At 46.8% G+C, this 18,000-nt stretch overlaps 1 protein-coding gene across 9 annotated transcripts in view; it reads left to right on the forward strand.

Annotated features, from left to right (window-relative positions):
• FARP2 (FERM, ARH/RhoGEF and pleckstrin domain protein 2) overlaps positions 1-18,000 on the forward strand; it is a 99,613-nt gene that overhangs the window by 43,811 nt on the left and 37,802 nt on the right. For all 9 annotated transcript variants that reach the window (XR_012490708.1, XR_012490709.1, XM_074316527.1 and 6 more), the window contains exons 3-9: positions 396-500; positions 1,286-1,328; positions 2,434-2,512; positions 4,566-4,663; positions 6,929-7,043; positions 11,503-11,650; positions 16,355-16,450. Coding sequence is in view for 7 of the 9 variants with exons in the window: in XM_074316527.1 (XP_074172628.1) it covers positions 396-500; positions 1,286-1,328; positions 2,434-2,512; positions 4,566-4,663; positions 6,929-7,043; positions 11,503-11,650; positions 16,355-16,450 (684 nt within the window). In the remaining 2 variants the exon portion in view is untranslated. The remainder of the gene's footprint in view (positions 1-395; positions 501-1,285; positions 1,329-2,433; positions 2,513-4,565; positions 4,664-6,928; positions 7,044-11,502; positions 11,651-16,354; positions 16,451-18,000) is intronic.

Here is an 18,000-nt window from a genome sequence, read left to right on the forward strand (position 1 = left end):
AGTAATAAGTCATTCATTGAGATCTTATGTAAACATGGACTGTGAGACCCACCTATTTAGTAAAAATCAGAATTTGATAAAATGTTTATTACTGAGGCCGAAAATGGTTTCTATAGCTGAAAGTTACAAAGAAGTATGACTGAAGACACTGAGAATGTGAAATGGAAGGAATGTTTCAGCTTTATTTTGGTGTCAGTTTCCGAGCACAAAGTCCTAGGCTCACTTGTTTGCGGCGCTTGCTGCAGGATGCTTTGTAAGCCGTCCTGGAAGGTGAAGTGAAGCGGGAATGAGATGTCATGGTGTCGTCGTGTAGGAGTCACTGTGTGCCACTGTGCATCAGTTGTCCTTTAAAGTCATGTAATCCTTTTCATGCTTTTTCTCACCTGTCCCCACAGCCGAAATCTGATGGCCAGGTGTTACTGACACAAGTGTGGAAGCGTCTGAATCTGATGGAGTACGACTACTTTGGGCTGGAGTTCCAGAACGTTCCATCCTTCTGGGTACGTGCTTCTCATCCGCCTTTGGGAAGAGGCTCCAGGTGTGTCGTTAAGTGCTCGTGGCGCCCATGGGTCACAGAGGACCTACTGTAGTGACATAAGCAAGATATTTGGTCACTGCACGTCCCTACTGTCACAGCTGTACTAGGACGGTCCAGCTGCAGGGACTATGTTTGCCTGTGACCTGAACCTGCTCGCATCCTCCCTCAATTGGTTCCATCTGCCTGCACACGTGCAAGGAACCCTCTCTCCATATGCACATACTGCGTGGGAATCATTTTGTAGTGGGTTTCGAGCAAACTGTTTTACCAAACTGGTTGCACTTCATTTCATTTAACAGGTGAATCTTTAGAGGTGCAGAGCTCTGATATTTATTAATATAGGCGGGACTGTTTTACAGAAACCACAATCAACCGCCTAGTTTGAAAAGCACAGTGGAGCTCTGGCCACTCCGTTACGCAGTGGTCGTCTCATCAGTTTGTTGGTAGATGCAGTGTGTATGCAGTATTTGTTTGGCCTTCACCGGCACCCCAGATAATTGAGAAGCCCTTCCTGCACGTGGTCGCACCAGCATCCTGTGACCTGTGGAGGTGCCCGTGAAGCCCAGCGTCTCAGAGCAGGCACTGCGAGGCCTCAGTTTGTTCTGCCAGAACTGGGCTGGGGTGTGCGCAGGAGGGCCACAATATCGCTGCCTAAACGTCTCTCCTAACTATGTTTTTGTATTTTGTAAAATACCAAATGGAGAAATCACATAATGGATTTGTTCTCTTTTCTTAAATGCTCCTTAGATTTGGCTCGAACCTATGAAACCCGTCATTAGGCAAGTACGAAGTAAGTGCTTTTCTTTAACTCTTTAAAATTCTGTTCATTTAAGATTCTGTCCCAATTCAGGGCATGTCCAATGTTCACTTCACAGCTCTGGATGGCAGTGCAGTGAGCGCTGGCAGCAGGGAACCTGGAAGTCACTGTGCTGTTTAAATATAATAGATGTGGGGTGGGCGGTACTTTCTCTCGTGGTTCCCAGTTACTTGCCTTGAGTCTGGAAGTAATAGGACATGCTTCTTGGTATCACTTTATGTGACCAATATGCAAAAACAAGTATGCGATTTCTCTCTAAGCTGTGAAAAGACATTGAGGTTCTTCCTTTAATTGGCATTCTGAACAAAATAGTTAATACTGTTCTGTAATTATAAACATAATTGTTTTTGTTAGTCTCTATTACAGTTTAAAAATTAAGGCATATAGTAATGCTTCCTTGTTCTTACGTAATTGCAAGGGATGAAATCTCTAGTATGAATTCACCTGGAACTTTTTTGGTCCTAAACTGAGGAGAAAAGGATGTGTGGAAGTAACTTCATTATTCACTGGTAAGCTAGGGCTGTTTAGGTCGCCATAGCATGTTAGCAAAACTGCTCTTTTCTTTTGGTGCAAATTACATGGCTGTGTTATTAGAAACTTGCAATAAAGCTAAGATACTCAGATGAGCTAATTTATGTTTTTTTCTTTATGGTAATCAGGTTGTCCTAGATCAGTATAGCGAGTGATGATTTTTCTTTCAGTGAAGTATATAAGGATTTTAAAACTAATTTTTTAGTTATTACTATTAATCATGTGAACACCCTTTTTTATCATTATTTTAATTCTAAAATATAAATAAGAATATATTTCAAAATTTAATGTGCAGTTTCCCACCCGTTTTTAGGGTTTCCTTAAGTAATCTCTGCTAAACACAAAAGATTTAAACTTTTTTCTTTTATATATATGACTAGTATTTGGGACTCATAATTTCGTGTCTAGGAAATTCCTTAATATCTCATTTGAAAAGATTCCCTTTAACAGTCCACTTGAAAGCACTAGCTCAGCCATACCATATGTGGGACGAAAGCAAATCAGAGATTGGCCTTATTTGTGAAGTTTAAATTTTTTCTTTTTATAGGGCCAAAGAATGCAATGCTTCGCCTAGCGGTGAAATTTTTCCCACCTGATCCGGGTCAGTTGCAAGAAGAATACACACGGTAAAGAGCCTATTCTGAACTGCAGCCGCTCTCAGTGGGGCCTTGAATTCACCTGTGTTTCCCGCAAGTGCTCAGGGTACATTTATACAAAGAACGAATGAGCCCACGATGCACATAAAAACTGTAATCAGTGTGTCATCGTTAAAAGTTAAAGCATTTTGGCAATTAACCCTTGCACAAACACAAATGCAAATAGGACTTGGAAGAAAGGTGTGTGAGACAAATTTGAGAATAAAAAATGGGGCATTAGGGTTCGGCTGAACAGACATCCCCAAATGGGCATAGATTTATACATATGCATAAAGTTCTTAGGAATTTTGCCTGTATATTTACTTGTCAACAAAATACATTTACTTGGGAGAAGTACCAAATGTGGGTGGGCAAAAACTTCCCGTGGTTTTTCTTTGTGCTGCTCTTGAATTCAAGGTTGGTTCTTTGCAGAAATCATTGAAAGAAAACAACATTTACAGTTGTTTCTTCTGGGGAACGGAATTGTGGAAGGTTTTTTTTCCTTGTCTTTTCTGTACCAATTTTGTAATGAAGAATAAAGCACCAGGTCAGATGTGAAATGAAGTGGAATGTGATGGTGTAACTGTCAGGCCTTCCTTATGAAACATGGACTCATGCCTGCAGCCTAGATGTCCTAGGAGCCTCTTTCCAGGGGTTTTGCAGGTCTTTTACCATCACAAAACCATAGACTGTCAGCTGGGAGGAAATGTTGAGATTACAGTCGTTCAGCTCCTTATTTGACAGGTGAGGAAATGACCCCCAATGTGGCCAAAGTGTTTGTAGCGTGAACACAGAACTTAATCGCATATTAAATACCTGACATTCACCAAAAAATCCCTTTTGAGGGAATAACTTATAAATATATGTACCTGGAAAATGATGAGTAACTAGAAGTGTTACCTAAATTCTGGGCCCTAAGCCCAAGCCATGTTTGTGCAGAAGGTCCTTTTTTTTAAATTTTATTAAAAAACACACGTTTGTGGTAAGAGAAGAAGAATGTTAGCATCAAGCTGTGCAGAGTGCAGAACGTTCCCTTCACTGCCTGCCGCTCACTCTCCCAGAAGCTAACGGGAGTGTGTTTTCCAGGTGAATTCACAGCAGAGCACAAGTCGACCTAGGGCTTTAAAGAGACTGTTGTGCCACGAGCAGTGTCAAACTGTGCACACGGAACTACAGCTCAGTTGGTTTTTACCCACGTGTCCCTAGCAGACCATGGCATCTTTCCTTATTAGTGTACATGTGGCTGTACCCATCCTCGTGTTGGTGCATGTGTGGGTTATTTCCAGTTTTCTTCTTATGACACTGCAGATAAACACCCTTGTCTACATATCTTTGTGAACTCTGAAAACGCCTCTGGAGGAAAAGTCCATAGAAGTGGAATTGCTGCGTTACAGGGTTTGCACATTTAAATTTTAAGGGAATACAGTAAAGTTGAACAGTTTGCACTAGAGTGTAAATTCCAAAAAGGGGAGAGAGAGTCTTGTTCACCATTGTGTTTCCAGATCCAAGAACGGTGCCTAGACCATAATATGTGCTCAGTAGTTATTTGTTGATGGAATAAATGAATATATAAATATTTTCAAAGTGCCTTCTCTACTTATACCCCCACTGGTGGTATTCAGGAGTGCCTGTTCCTCAGATGCTAGCCAAGACCAGACGGTATCAGTCTGCTTAAAAATTTCCTAGCTACATTCTAAGCTGTATCTTAATTGGATGTTTCTGCTCTTTCGCACAAAATCATGAGTGCACTTGTGTGTGTAACAGCAGTAACGTGGATTTGTGAGTTCCCCCAAAGTGTGTAGTGCTGTAGGGTGTGTGTGCCAGGAAGGCACAAGTGCGTTCACATCCAGCGCTCCTGCGTCCGGCACTGTGTCCCTCAGCTCTTGTGAAGGACTACTTGTCACTTGTCCTTTGCTCACTGTCTGCTCTAATGTCACCAGTTGCTGCTGCTTCCTGGAGCTGTGTGCTGTCCTGCAACGGAGGCAAGGGGAGTGTGTTGTAGAACCTTTGGAGTTGCTCTCTGATGTTTTGCACTCCCTTCTAGGTACTTGTTTGCCCTGCAACTTAAGAGAGACCTCCTGGAAGAGCGTCTGAGCTGCACAGACACCACGGCGGCCCTCCTCACTTCCCACCTTTTGCAGTGTTAGTAGTGTCTCCAGGCCTGAGGGAGGCGTGTGTGATGGGTGTGTGTGGGGGTGGGGGGGGCAGGTTGCACATGTTTTGATAAGCTGAAGACTAACTTCTACAAGTGGGATTCCTGGAGGCAAACAGTCTGCACTAGGAAACAGGCATGAGGACCAGGCGTGGGCCTCGTGCATTCTTTCGGGTCCTCTCACGTTTGATCCTTCGTGCATTTTACTGCAAACCTCTTCAGAGTATGAGCCAGACTTGGACTCTCAGCACCCCAGAAAGAGGCCTTTTTGGGGTGACCATCACAGCCCCTCTGGTGACAAGTTAGGCGTTACCCCCTGAGGGAAAAGTGAACATTTCTTAGTATGTCGCACAGAGCACGAGATGGTTCGGAAGTCTGTGAAGAACCATAGTTGCTTCAAAGATAAACGAGAAATGTCAGGAGAGGTTCTGACAAGAGGTGTGTGCTTGGCCAGCTGGCGCGATAGAAGGAAGGAGACATCCACACTGCTGCCGGCCCACCCTGTTCCTGCCACAGAATGCGTGCTTCCGAACTTAGAAGGCAGGAAGTTTCAGAAAGCTTAGGAATTAATAAGTATATGGGTTAGTTTGCAGTTTACTGGGCTCTTCCCTGACATGCTTTCAGATAGCAAATTTTATCAGTGGTTTGCCATCGGACGCTGTGGGGCTTGTTGACCCTCATTGAGATAAGTTTTCAAAGTGACTTACCATGTTTTGCCCTGTATAATGTGCACTTTTTTGCCCAAATTTGTGAGGGAAAAGTAAGGATGCACGTTATACATGGGTAGTATAATTCTGTATCTATATAAATGTTTTTAATTCTTTTATTTATGCTTATAAGTTAACAGTATAATCATAAATAAGTAAATGCTAAAATTGCTATCTAATACAAAAAAACAAGTACTTAAATATAAACAAATAAAAATTTGAATTAAAAAATTAAAACGAGGGCCGGCCCGGTGGCTCAAGTGGTTGGAGCGCCGTGCTCCTAACGCCGAGGTCACAGGTTCGATTCCCACAGGGACCAGTGAGCTGAGCCCTCTACAGCTAAGATTGTGAACAACGGCTCTCCCTGGACCTGGGCTGCTGTGTGCTGCTGTGGGCTACCCTGTGCTGCTAGGAGTAGCTGGTGGCCAGTGTGAGCGGCGGTGAGCTTCTGTGAGTGGCTGACCAACGACCGACTGCTGGGGGAACACAAGGCTCATAACACCAGCAGGGGCCAGGGAGCTGTGTCCTACACAACTAGACTGAGAAACAACGGCTTGAACGGGGGTGTGGGGAGGGGAAGCAAAAAGGGGGGGAGGAATTAAAACAAAGTTTGGGCCAAAAATATGGCGTGCACGTTATACATGGGAGCACATTATACACGGCAAAATATGGTAGTTATTTTTTATTTAGCCTGAAGTCTTCTCAGGTAGGCAGGTGGCTTTTCTGTGACACTTGCTTGAGGGCTCTGTGTACAGCTTAGTTATGTTATAACAACTTTCCCGACTAGGATTTTCACCTTTGAAGGGTGCTGCCTAGATTGAAGGATGCTAGAGACATGACAGCCAAATGCAACGTACGATTATAAACTGGGCCTTTTTGCCGTAAAAGACAAGCAGTTGGTAAAACAGATAGGGCCTGAGGCTCGGGTGTCACTGCAGATCACCGCAGATCACCGTCCTGTCCTGATCTGGGTGGTTGTGCTACACTTAGGAGTGCGGAAGTCCTGGTTGGTAGAAAATTCACACTAAAGTGGGACACTCTGCATGCAACCTTTCTGTGCATTTGAAATTGTCTTGAAACAAAAAAAAAGTATATTGCTTAATATTATGGGGCTTTAACTACTATTTTTAAAACATTTATAGCCTGAAAACACATGAAATTAGAGACATTGTTCCTTAAGAATTTGAGAGGCCCTGAAGGAGAAACTATTTAAAATACATCATCCTGGTCATGATAGTCTCGGCACAACCGGTGGATAAAATGTGATTTAAAACCCAGACACTCAGTCACGTGGCCGTTTGCCTCCAGAGTCCCTTAGCTGCGTGTTTGTTCTTCAAAACCCAAAACATTCTCCTTAGCTGCTGTTTATTTGCCTTTGATAAGATAAAATATTTGGAAAAATCAAATATAAACTCTTGTTTATTTAAGGATATATAATTTAGTACAGATTTAGGATAATTTTTTCTAGTTGTAATTTGTGTATTTGCATGTACAAACACTTGTATTTTGCTTTATTTAAAAATTAAAATTACTGACCTATTATCTCAGCGGAAATTGGAGATTATGACGAAGCCCAGGACCGCGAGCACCTCCGAGTTCACACATACCTGCCCCGTCAGGAGCGCTCTTTGGAGAAGATACTAGAATTCCATCGGAAGCACACGTGAGTCAGTGAGTCAGTCAGAATTGGCTGCGAATGGCAGAGGTGGCCCTCTGAGAGCTCAGCGCGCATCTTCGGTTGCCTGAGACTTGGCAGTCGGGATTTTCTGGACTGAAGTGAGGGACAGTACGGGGGGGGGGGGGGGGGGGGGCGGCGCTGAAGAGAGATGGGGGCAGGGCCATGAGAAGGCAGAGCCAGGGATGGGGACTGTGACCTCACCAAGGGGAGCGAGCCCTCCCTGGTGGGGACTCTGGATGAGCTGGCCTGACCCTTGTGAAGGAGCCAGTGAGGTGCCAGGTTATTCTGCCAGGTGGCATCGTGGAGGGGAGCTCTGCTGGAAGCCAGCACCTTCCGCAGTGGGCTGGGGGCCTCCTGTTGGTCAGTCACTGCACTGGGTGGCGGGGGCAGCACAGAGCAGGACTCCCAGTCAGGGACACTCTGCCCGCTAGGGCTGCATGCGCACTGCCACCCACCAGAACCTAGGGGTGCCTGGCACCGGGGCGGGCACTGCGTACACAATGTATCACTGTAACCTGTGACACATGAGCTAGAATGGCAGGCAGTGGGGAGGAACAGTGAGGATAGAAGGGTCGAGAGGGTGCCGAGGGGGCATTCCAGTCACGGGCAGGAGGCGAAGGTGCTGGCGGGACTGACTTGTGGGAAGGAGGACCCAGCATGGCACCCGCAGCTCTGGTTTCACGGTGGAGCAAGTACAAGTGCCCATGGCGAGCCAGGCTCTGCGCCAGGCTGCATGTCATCCTTCAATGCCATGTGTGACGTGCTGTTGTCACCGCTTTTTCATATGGCGAAACTGAGCCAAGGCCTGAGCTCCGTTTTGGGTATGACAGTTTGGGGTACCTCTCGGTGTCACGGTTCAGCACCCCTGGGCCACCCTACGGAAGCCACGGGACTGGGGCTCGTTAGAGCTCTGGCTCTGTTTCCAGGATGCCCTTGGCTTGGCTTCTCTCAAGTGTTGCCTTTATTCTGACTGGGAAGCTCCAAGTATCACAGCCAGACCCTGAGGACCAGCCGGACAAGAACCCTGTCCCAGTGCCAGCCCAAAGGAGACAGTCACTTGTTCAGGATCTGTCCCTGGAGTTGGGGACAGGGTTCCTTCCTGCCGAGACACACAGAGACAGGGCCGGACACGTGGAGGAAGGGTAGTGGGTGCTGCACTGTGACGTTTCCCCACACACACAGCAGGCAACAGTGCCCAATGGATAAATGGATCTGGGAGGTGGGAGGTCAAGTTGCGCAGAGGGTAAGCTCCCCTCGGGAGGAAGATGGAAGAGAGAGCGGGGCCCAGGGCAGACCCAGAGGACCACCCTGGGAGGATGTGTGGAGCAGGGGCCAACACAGAGGCCATGGGTCAAGGGAATGAGCAGCCAGAGAAAGGAGCATGGGGCCACGGACCGCAGGGGAGGCTTCAGGAAGCGGCCACCACCAGACAGCATGTCTGGGCTCAGCGACGTGACTGAGCCTGTAGGCCTCGGTGGCTTCAGGCAGATTCAGGGTGGACGCAGGCACCAGAACATTGAGAGTGAGGTGGGGAAATGGTGACAGGGAGTGGTGACACTGAAAAGCCTGCCTGTGGAGGGAACAAAGAGCTAGACCTTAGGGAAGGCTGGCGGTCTGTGCATGTGTGTGTTTATATGCATGTATGTGTTCGTGCGTGTGTCTTTGCCTGGTTGTGCCTGTGCAGTATGCATGTGCGTTCATATGCATGTGTGTGTGTGCATGTGTGTCCTTGTGTTTGTTCATATGTGTCGCAGTGTGGCTGCTGTGAAAACTCGAGGAAGCGGTGAGAGAAGTCAGTGATGAGCTTTCCACAGGAACCAAACTGGACTCTGTCCGAGCGAGCCACAGCGTCTCCGGGCTGGCTGGCTGTCTCCCGCTCGCGTGGTCCTGATGTGCTAACTTTGTCTTCCACAGTCATCGGAAATTTATTGTACATCTGTCATTTCTTTTCATCATTCTTTGTGTAGGTGTCTTCAAGACAGTACGTGCCTTCATTGAAATTGATGAATGGCTTCATAGCTTAGGCTTCTCTTCCTGACCCACTGGAAACACCCCACGATCCCTGAGCAGGACAGTGCGGAAGGCATTTCTTGACTTTTACCACATTTCCTTTGGATCTTTGAGTTCGCAGAAAAAGATTCAAAAGCTGGTGTCTCGCTCCATCCGGCTGCTAGAACAGACATCACCAAGGGGGTGGATGCTTATAAACAACCAACATTTGTTCGTCACCACTTTGGAGGCCAGAAGTCCAAGATCAGGGCACTGGCAGATGTGGGTCTGGTAGGGGTCCGCTTCCTAGGTGCTAGCCAGCCGTCTTCTCACTGTCTCCTCACACAGCGGGAGGGGTGAGGTCTGTCTGGGGCCTTTGATAAGGGCACTAACCCCATTCATGAGTGCTCCAGCCGCTCACCTCCGAAGGCCTCACAGTGGGGATTAGGCTCAGCAGGGAACTTGGGGGGACAAACATTCCATCCGTAACATTCCACCCCATCACCCATAATTTATGTCCTTCTCACATGCATCTTACATTCATTTCACCCTGACAACCCACAAATCTTAAAGTCTCATTAAATCAGGTGCAGGTGAGACCCCAGGGGCCATTCGCCCTGAGGCTGTATTCCCTCCAGCCGGACCTATGAGACCAGACGAGTCATGTGCTTCCAGATACAGCGATGGGATGGACGTCCCATCCAAAGGGAGAAATGGGAGAAAAGGGGGATGGGTCCCTAGCAAGTCCAAACCTAACGGGACAAATGACATTAAACCTTCAGACCCGAGAATAATCCTCCTGGGCTTGATGCCCTGCTCTCCAGGCCCACTGGGGTGACAATGTCACTCCAGGAGGCCCTGCAGCAGCTCTCTGTCGTGGCCCCACCCCCACCACAGCTCTCCCAGGCGGGGGTCCCCCTGCAGCTCCAGGCAGCCTGTCCTTTGGGACCTAGATGGACAGCCCTGCCCCATCGATCCCTGTACTCTGGCCTGTGATGGGAGGGGCGGCCTCCGGCTCCTTCTTCCTGTCCTGAGTTCCTGGAGATGGCTTGGCCACACTGATCTCCTCATCACACAGTCGCTGGGCCACACCCTTAGTGTTCTCCTTTTTTGCAATATGGGTAGGCTGAGAATTTTCCAGATACTTCAGTTCTACAGCCTTTGTGCTTAACAAGTCCGTCTTTCAGTCATTTCTCTCGTGTTTTACTCTAAGTCAGGAGGGGCCAGGCTGCACCTTCAATGTTTTGCTTAGAAATCTCTTCAGCTAAATAGCCAATTTCATTGTTCACCAGTTCTACCCTCCACACAACACTGGAGCACACACACGATTTGGCTCACTTTCTCCCCGCTTGTAACAAGGGTCACCTTCCTGCAGTTTCCAAGAACACCCCTCTTTCCCATGAGATGCTATTAGAGGGGCCTCACTGTCCACATTCCCACATCGCTCATGGTGGCTGAGGTGTCCTGTCCGTAAGAAGGTTGAGGCTTTCCCTGCACTGTCCTCTTTTCTCTCTTGGTCACCAGAACTGCCCTTACTGTTCCCAGTTCCAGCAGGCACCTCAGAGCCCTTCCAACTCCCTTACCCAGCCCCACAGTGTGGCCTCCAGACCAGGGCTTCCTGAAAGCAGTTCTGTCCCACTGGTCTCCCTTCCAGTTGATGATTTATGAAAATGTAAGTTGGTAGTCAGGCATCTATGTCAAATCAGAGAATGGAAATTTTAGTCAAAGAATGGAGCTCACAGGAATGGCGTAACCCACACAGTTGTGTTATTCTGTAAAGGTCCAGAGCTCAGACATTTGGAAGTCAGAAGGAAAAGAGTTGTCAGCGGGTCATCACGAGTAGGGTTCAGGCCTGGGACGTGGGTGCTCCTCCGTCTGAGTGTCAGCCACCCGCCTAGAGGCTGGTGGGCGTGACGAGGCCATGTTCAAGTGCTGGGGGCACGACCGTGCACTTGGGAAACACTTGGCACACGGGGACCTGGACGTGGGTAAAAACTAGTTGCTCTGCTGGTGATTCTTTTGTTCAGTTTTATAATTTCCTTCACATAGAAGTGTATCCTTGATGGTTAGACTGTACATCATAAAAGTACTTTTTTAAAGGATTGAAATGGGTTCAGTGAGCTGCTAGTGTTACCTGTGTTATTTTCTCTGTTTAAATTTGCCTCCGCGTGTCATGTTTGCACACTTTCCCTGAGCGCCTAGTGAATGCAAAGCAAACACCCTACCCCGTGGGAATAGACTACAGAGCAGAAGGAAGGGGGCACGTGTCTCTGGTCTGTGTTGCGGTCTGTTGTGTTTGAAGTGGATCAAGTCACTGCGGACAATCGACCGCGGAGAAGCTAAGCCCTTTTGCTGGTTTCTTTAACCCTGTTTTTCTGATCACGTCAGTATACGTTTGGCTCTTTCAGAAACAGAGTTGTCTTCAGTGCTGTGATCATGCTGTCTTTTATCACAGGGGCCAGACGCCTGCTGAGTCCGATTTCCAGGTGCTCGAAGTTGCCCGAAAGTTGGAAATGTACGGCATCAGGTTTCACAAGGCTTCCGACAGGGAGGGAGCCAAGATTAACCTGGCGGTTTCCCACATGGGTGTCCTCGTGTTCCAGGTAGGCGGCGGGGAGCGTCAGCCGTGGGCGCTGCGGCCAGCTGGGGGTGCTTACCTACACTGGTAAATTCTTGTTCTGATGAATGAGGTCTTGGACTTGGAGCCTGACATGTCATCTGATCTGATCTCTCACCCAGCAGAGAAATTGTCTTGTCCTCCTCACTGTCCCAGAGCCCATTGCCCTCAGGGCACCTAGTCACATCCCACTGCCCCTTCTAATGTTGAACCAGCAATCGCCCCCTTGGAACCTGAAGCCGAGACTCTGGCCCTTTCTGGAGCAGTCTCCATGCCTCGGCTGGGCCTGCTGCTCTGTGAGGGCTCGCAGTGGGTCACGGGCGTCATTTAAGTGAATGAGACGGAACAGACTAGAAAATATCCGAGGTTGCTGCCTGTGGGAACGCTCAGTGTGGCCTCAGGGAATTTTGTATTAGTTGTGTTTGGATAAGGAGACAGTTACATAAATGGCCGCTGAGTTCTGTTTGCAGTTAAGTATGTGTGTATAGGGGTTTGTGGTGTCACCAGATCTGACAACTCCTGGAGCACAGGCTCCCCGACCTGCTTACCCATCCAGGTAACTGTCCACCTCCGGCTGTGACCCCTCGGGCGCTCTCCAGTCACTGGCCTGCGTAAATTGTGTGCCTCTTGTTGAATGCAGCGGTCTGAGGCCTGCTCCCGGGGAACCTGCACTGGCAGCTCTTCCCTCTGTGGCTCCTTTTCGCCTGTGGTCACCTGAATGGCTGGTCTTCAGGCTCCCTAATCAAGCACACTTGTTTTCTTTTTCTTTGCCTAGCCGTCAAATTGCAGTGTCCTGTCAAAAAAGAATTTAATTTTGAATTTAGAATGGTGATTGTGCTATGTGCTGTACTAAACGTGACAAGAGAAGAGTACATGCCATGGCAGAGGCCCTGCCTACTTTGGTGTCATTGTTCCTGCATTGCATGAGATGCCAGTCAAATGTCCACCTGAGTCCAGCTGTTGTCATGTTTCTCATAATTTATGGCTGGAGTGAGTTGTAAAAGCAAGGGCTTAGAGACTTCAAATTAGAGATAGCTGATTGGATTTATTTCGACCCCCTCAAGACTGCCACCAAAACAGCAGCAAATTATTTTTCTTTTCAAGTTTAAATCAGTAAGAACCAAGACTAGAAAAGGAAACCACAGAAGATGAAGAATATCACCAAAATTGTGGAAGTCAGGAAATAGGTGGATGGGTGGAAAAGACTGAAATGCAATGGCCTGCAGTGGGAAAGCTGGGGAGCAGGCCATGGTGTCCCCAAGAGCGGGGAGCGGCACTTCTGGCAGTGGGCAGGCTGGGACTGGAGACGGAAACCTGCGTTCGTCCCGAGGTCCATGTGAGGAATAATCTCAGCCCCTCCCGGCCCTGGCAGGGGGCAGGGGTCTTCCTCTCCAGAGTGCAGCTCAGAAGGTAGAGATGAGGTATCTCACTGAGCCCCCACTGGGGGTTCAGGGGAAAGCTTGCGGTCTGAATGGTGCCACAGTGCCCTGGAACGCTAGCAGGATGCCATCTGTGAGGCAGGAGGCTGCGCTCCGGAGAGTCTGACCAGCCTTCCAGAAACCCCACAGCTGCCAGCCACAGCTGCCAGCCAACATTGTAGAGCCTCCTCTCTGAAGGACTTGCAAACTTACAGATGGTAAAAATTAGGATGACACATAGACCCTCATGTGCCCTTTACCCAGATTCAGCTGTTACAGGCATTTTACTCCCTCTCTTCTCCATAATGCAAGCATGCACGAGCACATAGGCACACACATAACGCTCTTTCCTGAGTATTTGAAAGTATGTTGCTCCTGAGAAATGGGAACACTCCTTTATCAGACGTGTGAAACTTTTCCTCCTGTAACTTTTTATTCCAGCCTCGTTTGTAATAATAAAGTGTTGGTACTTAATCATGAAGAGGCTGGTTAAATAAACGATGGAGCATCCATATTAGGGAATGGACGACTGTACAAAGAATGCAGAGGCTCTCTATGTCCTCATGTGGGAGACAGTCTTTGAGATGTATTGTTACATGGAGAAAAGATTCAAAACTGTGTATGTAGTTTGCTTGTGGGGAAAAGAAGGAAAAGTGCACACACACCACATTGTTTGTTCCACTCAAAGTAAGTAGGTGGCACTGGTCGCCTCGAGGAAGGTGATGGTAGCTGGCCCGCTTTGGAAAGGGGTGAGAGGGAGACCTCACTATGGACTCATTTTGGTACCTGTAGAATGTAATGTATTAACTGTGTTACATTTTCCAAAAAGCCTCACAGACCTAAGAGAAAACCTTGCATCTTGAAACAAGAGCAGGACACGATCATAGGAACATAAGAGATCAAGAGTGCTTGTAGAAATGTGAGCACAAAATGGCAGTGTTGGCAGAGCGAGAATGTTTGAAAGGTGAAGTTGAAATCGCCACACAGCAGAATGAAAGATAAAGGACGAACAATGGGAGAGAAAAGTAAAGAAAATTCCAGGAGTGTTCGAGGTGGTCCAATATCCAGGAATTCTAAAGGCAGGAACCAAAAAGCAGCAGGGGAAGGTGTTAGACAGTACATGAGACAAAAAATTCAGAACTTGAGACACGAACTTCCAGATTGAAAGTGCCTTTGTAATTTTTTGTTTTGAGCAAAAGGGAAACGAAAGGCAAGCAAACAGCTAGAAACAACTTTTTCGTTGCTGTTTTGTTTGCGTTTTTTGGGTTTTTTTGTGTGTGTGGTTTTTTGGGGTGTTGTTTTTTTCTTTGAGACATCATTGAAAATCCTTCAAGATTTTACTTTGAGTAGAAATTAGAGTAATTTAGTGTTTGGGTCATATTTGGGATCTAGGATGCTCAATTCTCTGTTAGACCCTGACATGTATATCTTGGCTTTGAGGACATCTCTTAAATCAGGACTCTTTTAAATTGAGATATAATTCACATACCATAAAATTCACCATTTTAAAGTATACATTTGGTTCTTTTTAGTATATTCACATAATTGTGCAACCATCACCACTGTCTCATTCCAGAACTTTTTAATCACCTCCCCTCCCCACATGCAGCCATCGGCAGCCCCTGACCAACCTCTCGTTCGCTTTCTGTCTTTCTGGATTTCCTCTGCACGTTTCACATGGGCCCATACAGTACGTGGCCTTTTGTGCCTGGCTCTTTCCTTGTTTTCAGAGTCGGTCCATGTTGTGCCATGTCTCAGTGCCTCATTCTTTTTATGGCTGCAATTTGCTTTTTTTTCAGTTCCTCTGAAGGGAAGACATTCCTTACCTGCTGTCCCCATCTCGAGTTTGCACCAGGGAATCAAGAGTAGAAGAGAAAATGCCAGAAAAGTATTTCAGTACATTTAAAGTTTTCATGTTGAAATAATTTCGAGCTTACAGAAGAGTTACAAGTGCAGTACAAAGAGCTCCTTCACCCGAGACCCTCCCCACCCCTGTCCAGATTTTACCAGTTACCCCATCTTGTTTACTGCAAAAGATCCGATCTAGCATCAAACAGTGTGCCCAGCCATCATGTCTCCCTAGTCTCTTTAGCCAGGAACTTGCTTCCTCCTCTCCTTCGTTCTCATGACCTGGATGTTTTGGAAGGTTACAGGCCGGTCATTTTCTAGAACTGACCTTGACATTGGCTTGTCCAGTACTTGTTTATGATCAGACCCTGGCCGAGCTCCTCGGGAGGGCGCATCACAGAAGTGCTGATATGCCTGGTACGGCCTGTGACATGCCCCATGGTGTCCGTCTGGCCCGCTGCTGGTGATATCAACATGGACCTTCTCTACTGCAAAAAAAGTTACTTTTTATTCTTTGCAGCTAATAAACATTTTGCGGAGAGAGACTTTGAAACTATATCAATATCAGCACCTCCATCCCACTGTTTCCTGGTTGGATTAAAATGATGGCTGCCAAATGATGACTACCAAATGATGACTTTGTAAATTCCCTTCTTTGTGCTCCTAGAAGGGTCTTCTCCCCGTCTGTTTAGTTTCTTTATATCACTGTGGACGCGTTGATTTATATTATAATCGTATACTTGGCAATGTGTTGTCATTTAGTTTGATCTTTAGATTGTCCCACATTTGGCCACTGGGAATCCTTTCAAGCTGGCTCCTGTGTCCTTATGACATGTGCCCCCTCATTTTTGGAGCATTTGTTCACTTTCTTACACAGCAGAAGATTCTGGGTTCTTTTTGTACTTTGCCTGCTTCACCCTGGAAGACGAAGGGCCCTGGTCTTGTTAGTGGAGAGTAGCAGTTAGAAACCCAGAGCCATGTACTACGTGAGCCCATCGCTGTTGGGGTGTGAGGCACTCACATCATTCGTTCTGTCAGCACCCAGGCCCCTTCTAGCTTTCCTTCTTTCCTTTCAGGAAACTTAGCTCTGGGAAAGCAGCCCTGCCCAGCCTCTACCTTGGCCCTTCCTGACCACCCTCCTTGCAGCGGTGAACTTCAAAAATGTTTAATACTAACGTTGATTAACAATAATTTGTAATAAAGCCTTAGCGAAGAAATCAAGTTCTCTTTCTAAGACAGATAGATTAGTATAAGTAGTGACATTTTAATTCAGAATCATTCCAAATATAATTGTAAAATACCACATGGGTTGTTGTGCTGTCTGGCAAGGATGTAATTTAAACATTCTCTAGTTTATGAGAAATTGTGTGTGCCTCTATCTAGATTACAAATGTGTTCCTAAGTGTCCATCTCTTGAATTTCAGAGCACCACCAAAATTAATACCTTCAACTGGTCCAGGGTCCGCAAACTCAGCTTCAAGAGGAAAAGATTTCTGATCAAACTCCACCCAGAGGTCCATGTAAGTATTATTTTGAGCACTTGTTAAATTAGAATTTGCTCTGCTGAGATATTGAGTGATGTAATTACTTGACACATTGCTTCCGCATAATGCACACAGGAATTTAAGGGCAAGTTCGAGTTGGGACCTAGCCGGCCCAGCAGGTCTCCCCTTGAGGGTGTAGCAGCAAGGGGGTTCAGATTGGCAAGTCTGGGGCGGCCCTGAGAATGTGCCTGTCTGACAGGCCCCCAGGGGCTACTGAGACTACTGGCTCATTGCAGCCTCTTTGTTCTCCAGGTAAGGAAGCTGCACTGAAAGTGTCAGCTGGGATCCAAAGCCGGACAACAAGTCAGTGGAGAGCTTCTGTCCAGGGAGAGCTGAGGGGCGTTCCCCATATTCCCATGTCTCTTTGATTCAGAAATTGACCCTCTACTAGCTCTAATTCAGGGGTGTACAAACGTTTTTCAACGTTTTTTACCAAGGGCCACATGCGGTAAAATATACAAAGAGCCGGGCCACTCACTCGAAGTGAAGTACGTATTGCCTCACCTGGTTTATTTAAGTAAGCTAAATATATTTTTGGAATTTGCTGCAAGCCAATTAAAAATGGATTGCGGGCGCAGTTGGCCCGCGGGCCGCAGTTTGGACACCCCTGCTCTAATTGAAGGAGCCTTGATTTTCAGAAAATAAATACTCCTTTCTTTTGAGATTATCAGTCAGTAAAATAATATTTGCATATGAATTTATGGAAATGAGTTAAAATGGAAAAAGGTAAATGTCTATGCAATCCGATAGTTGGGGAAAAGCCAGTACTTCATACTATTCAGAGATGTTCAAATTGTCACATTTCCAATGTACAAAGGAAGTTAAGAAATAAAGTAGATGTAGCCGACCCACAGTGGTTGGGGGGATGGGGCAGCGTGAAAGCTAAAGGAGGCCACTTTGGCTCAGGCACTGAGTGGAGGGAGATAAGAGCGGGGACCAACCCAGAAGAAAGGTTTGACCTAAGCTTCTAAAGGCACTGATTAGCAAGGGCCTTTGCCGAAGGCCTGAAAGGATGGCTTCTTTGTTTGCTATTCAAATGTCTCTCCTGGGGATGAAAGGAAAGTGCAAGAAATGCCAAAACATACAAAATGCCAGTAAGGCTGCTTTTTTCTCTGTAAGTAAAATACTGTTTCGGACAGTTACTCTGTAAGATGTGGAAAGAAGAGAATCGCTGCCCAAAGCAGGTATTAATTGGAATAGCCTAACATTTTAAAATTCAGAGCTGTGTCTGTAGCTGCAGTTGCAAAGTTATATTTTATACCCCTAAACACTTAGGTTTTTAAGACTAATTACAGGAGCCACAGTATTCTAGTCATTCTGGAAAGTACTTGGCAAATACATATCAGAAGGTTAAAACTCTGCCTGGTTCCTGAGTTCAGTGTAACATTTCTGGGACTTCGTGCTAAGGAATAACCCTGAGAGGTAATGTGGTAGTTTCTTCACGGTGATGTTTGTGCGCTTGAAAAACTGCGTGTCCTAAACGTTCAACGCATCCCAAAACCCCACAGGAAAACGGTACCGTAATG

Source organism: Rhinolophus sinicus, linkage group LG01, assembly GCF_036562045.2.
Source record: "Rhinolophus sinicus isolate RSC01 linkage group LG01, ASM3656204v1, whole genome shotgun sequence".
Taxonomy (NCBI): Eukaryota; Metazoa; Chordata; class Mammalia; order Chiroptera; family Rhinolophidae; genus Rhinolophus; species Rhinolophus sinicus.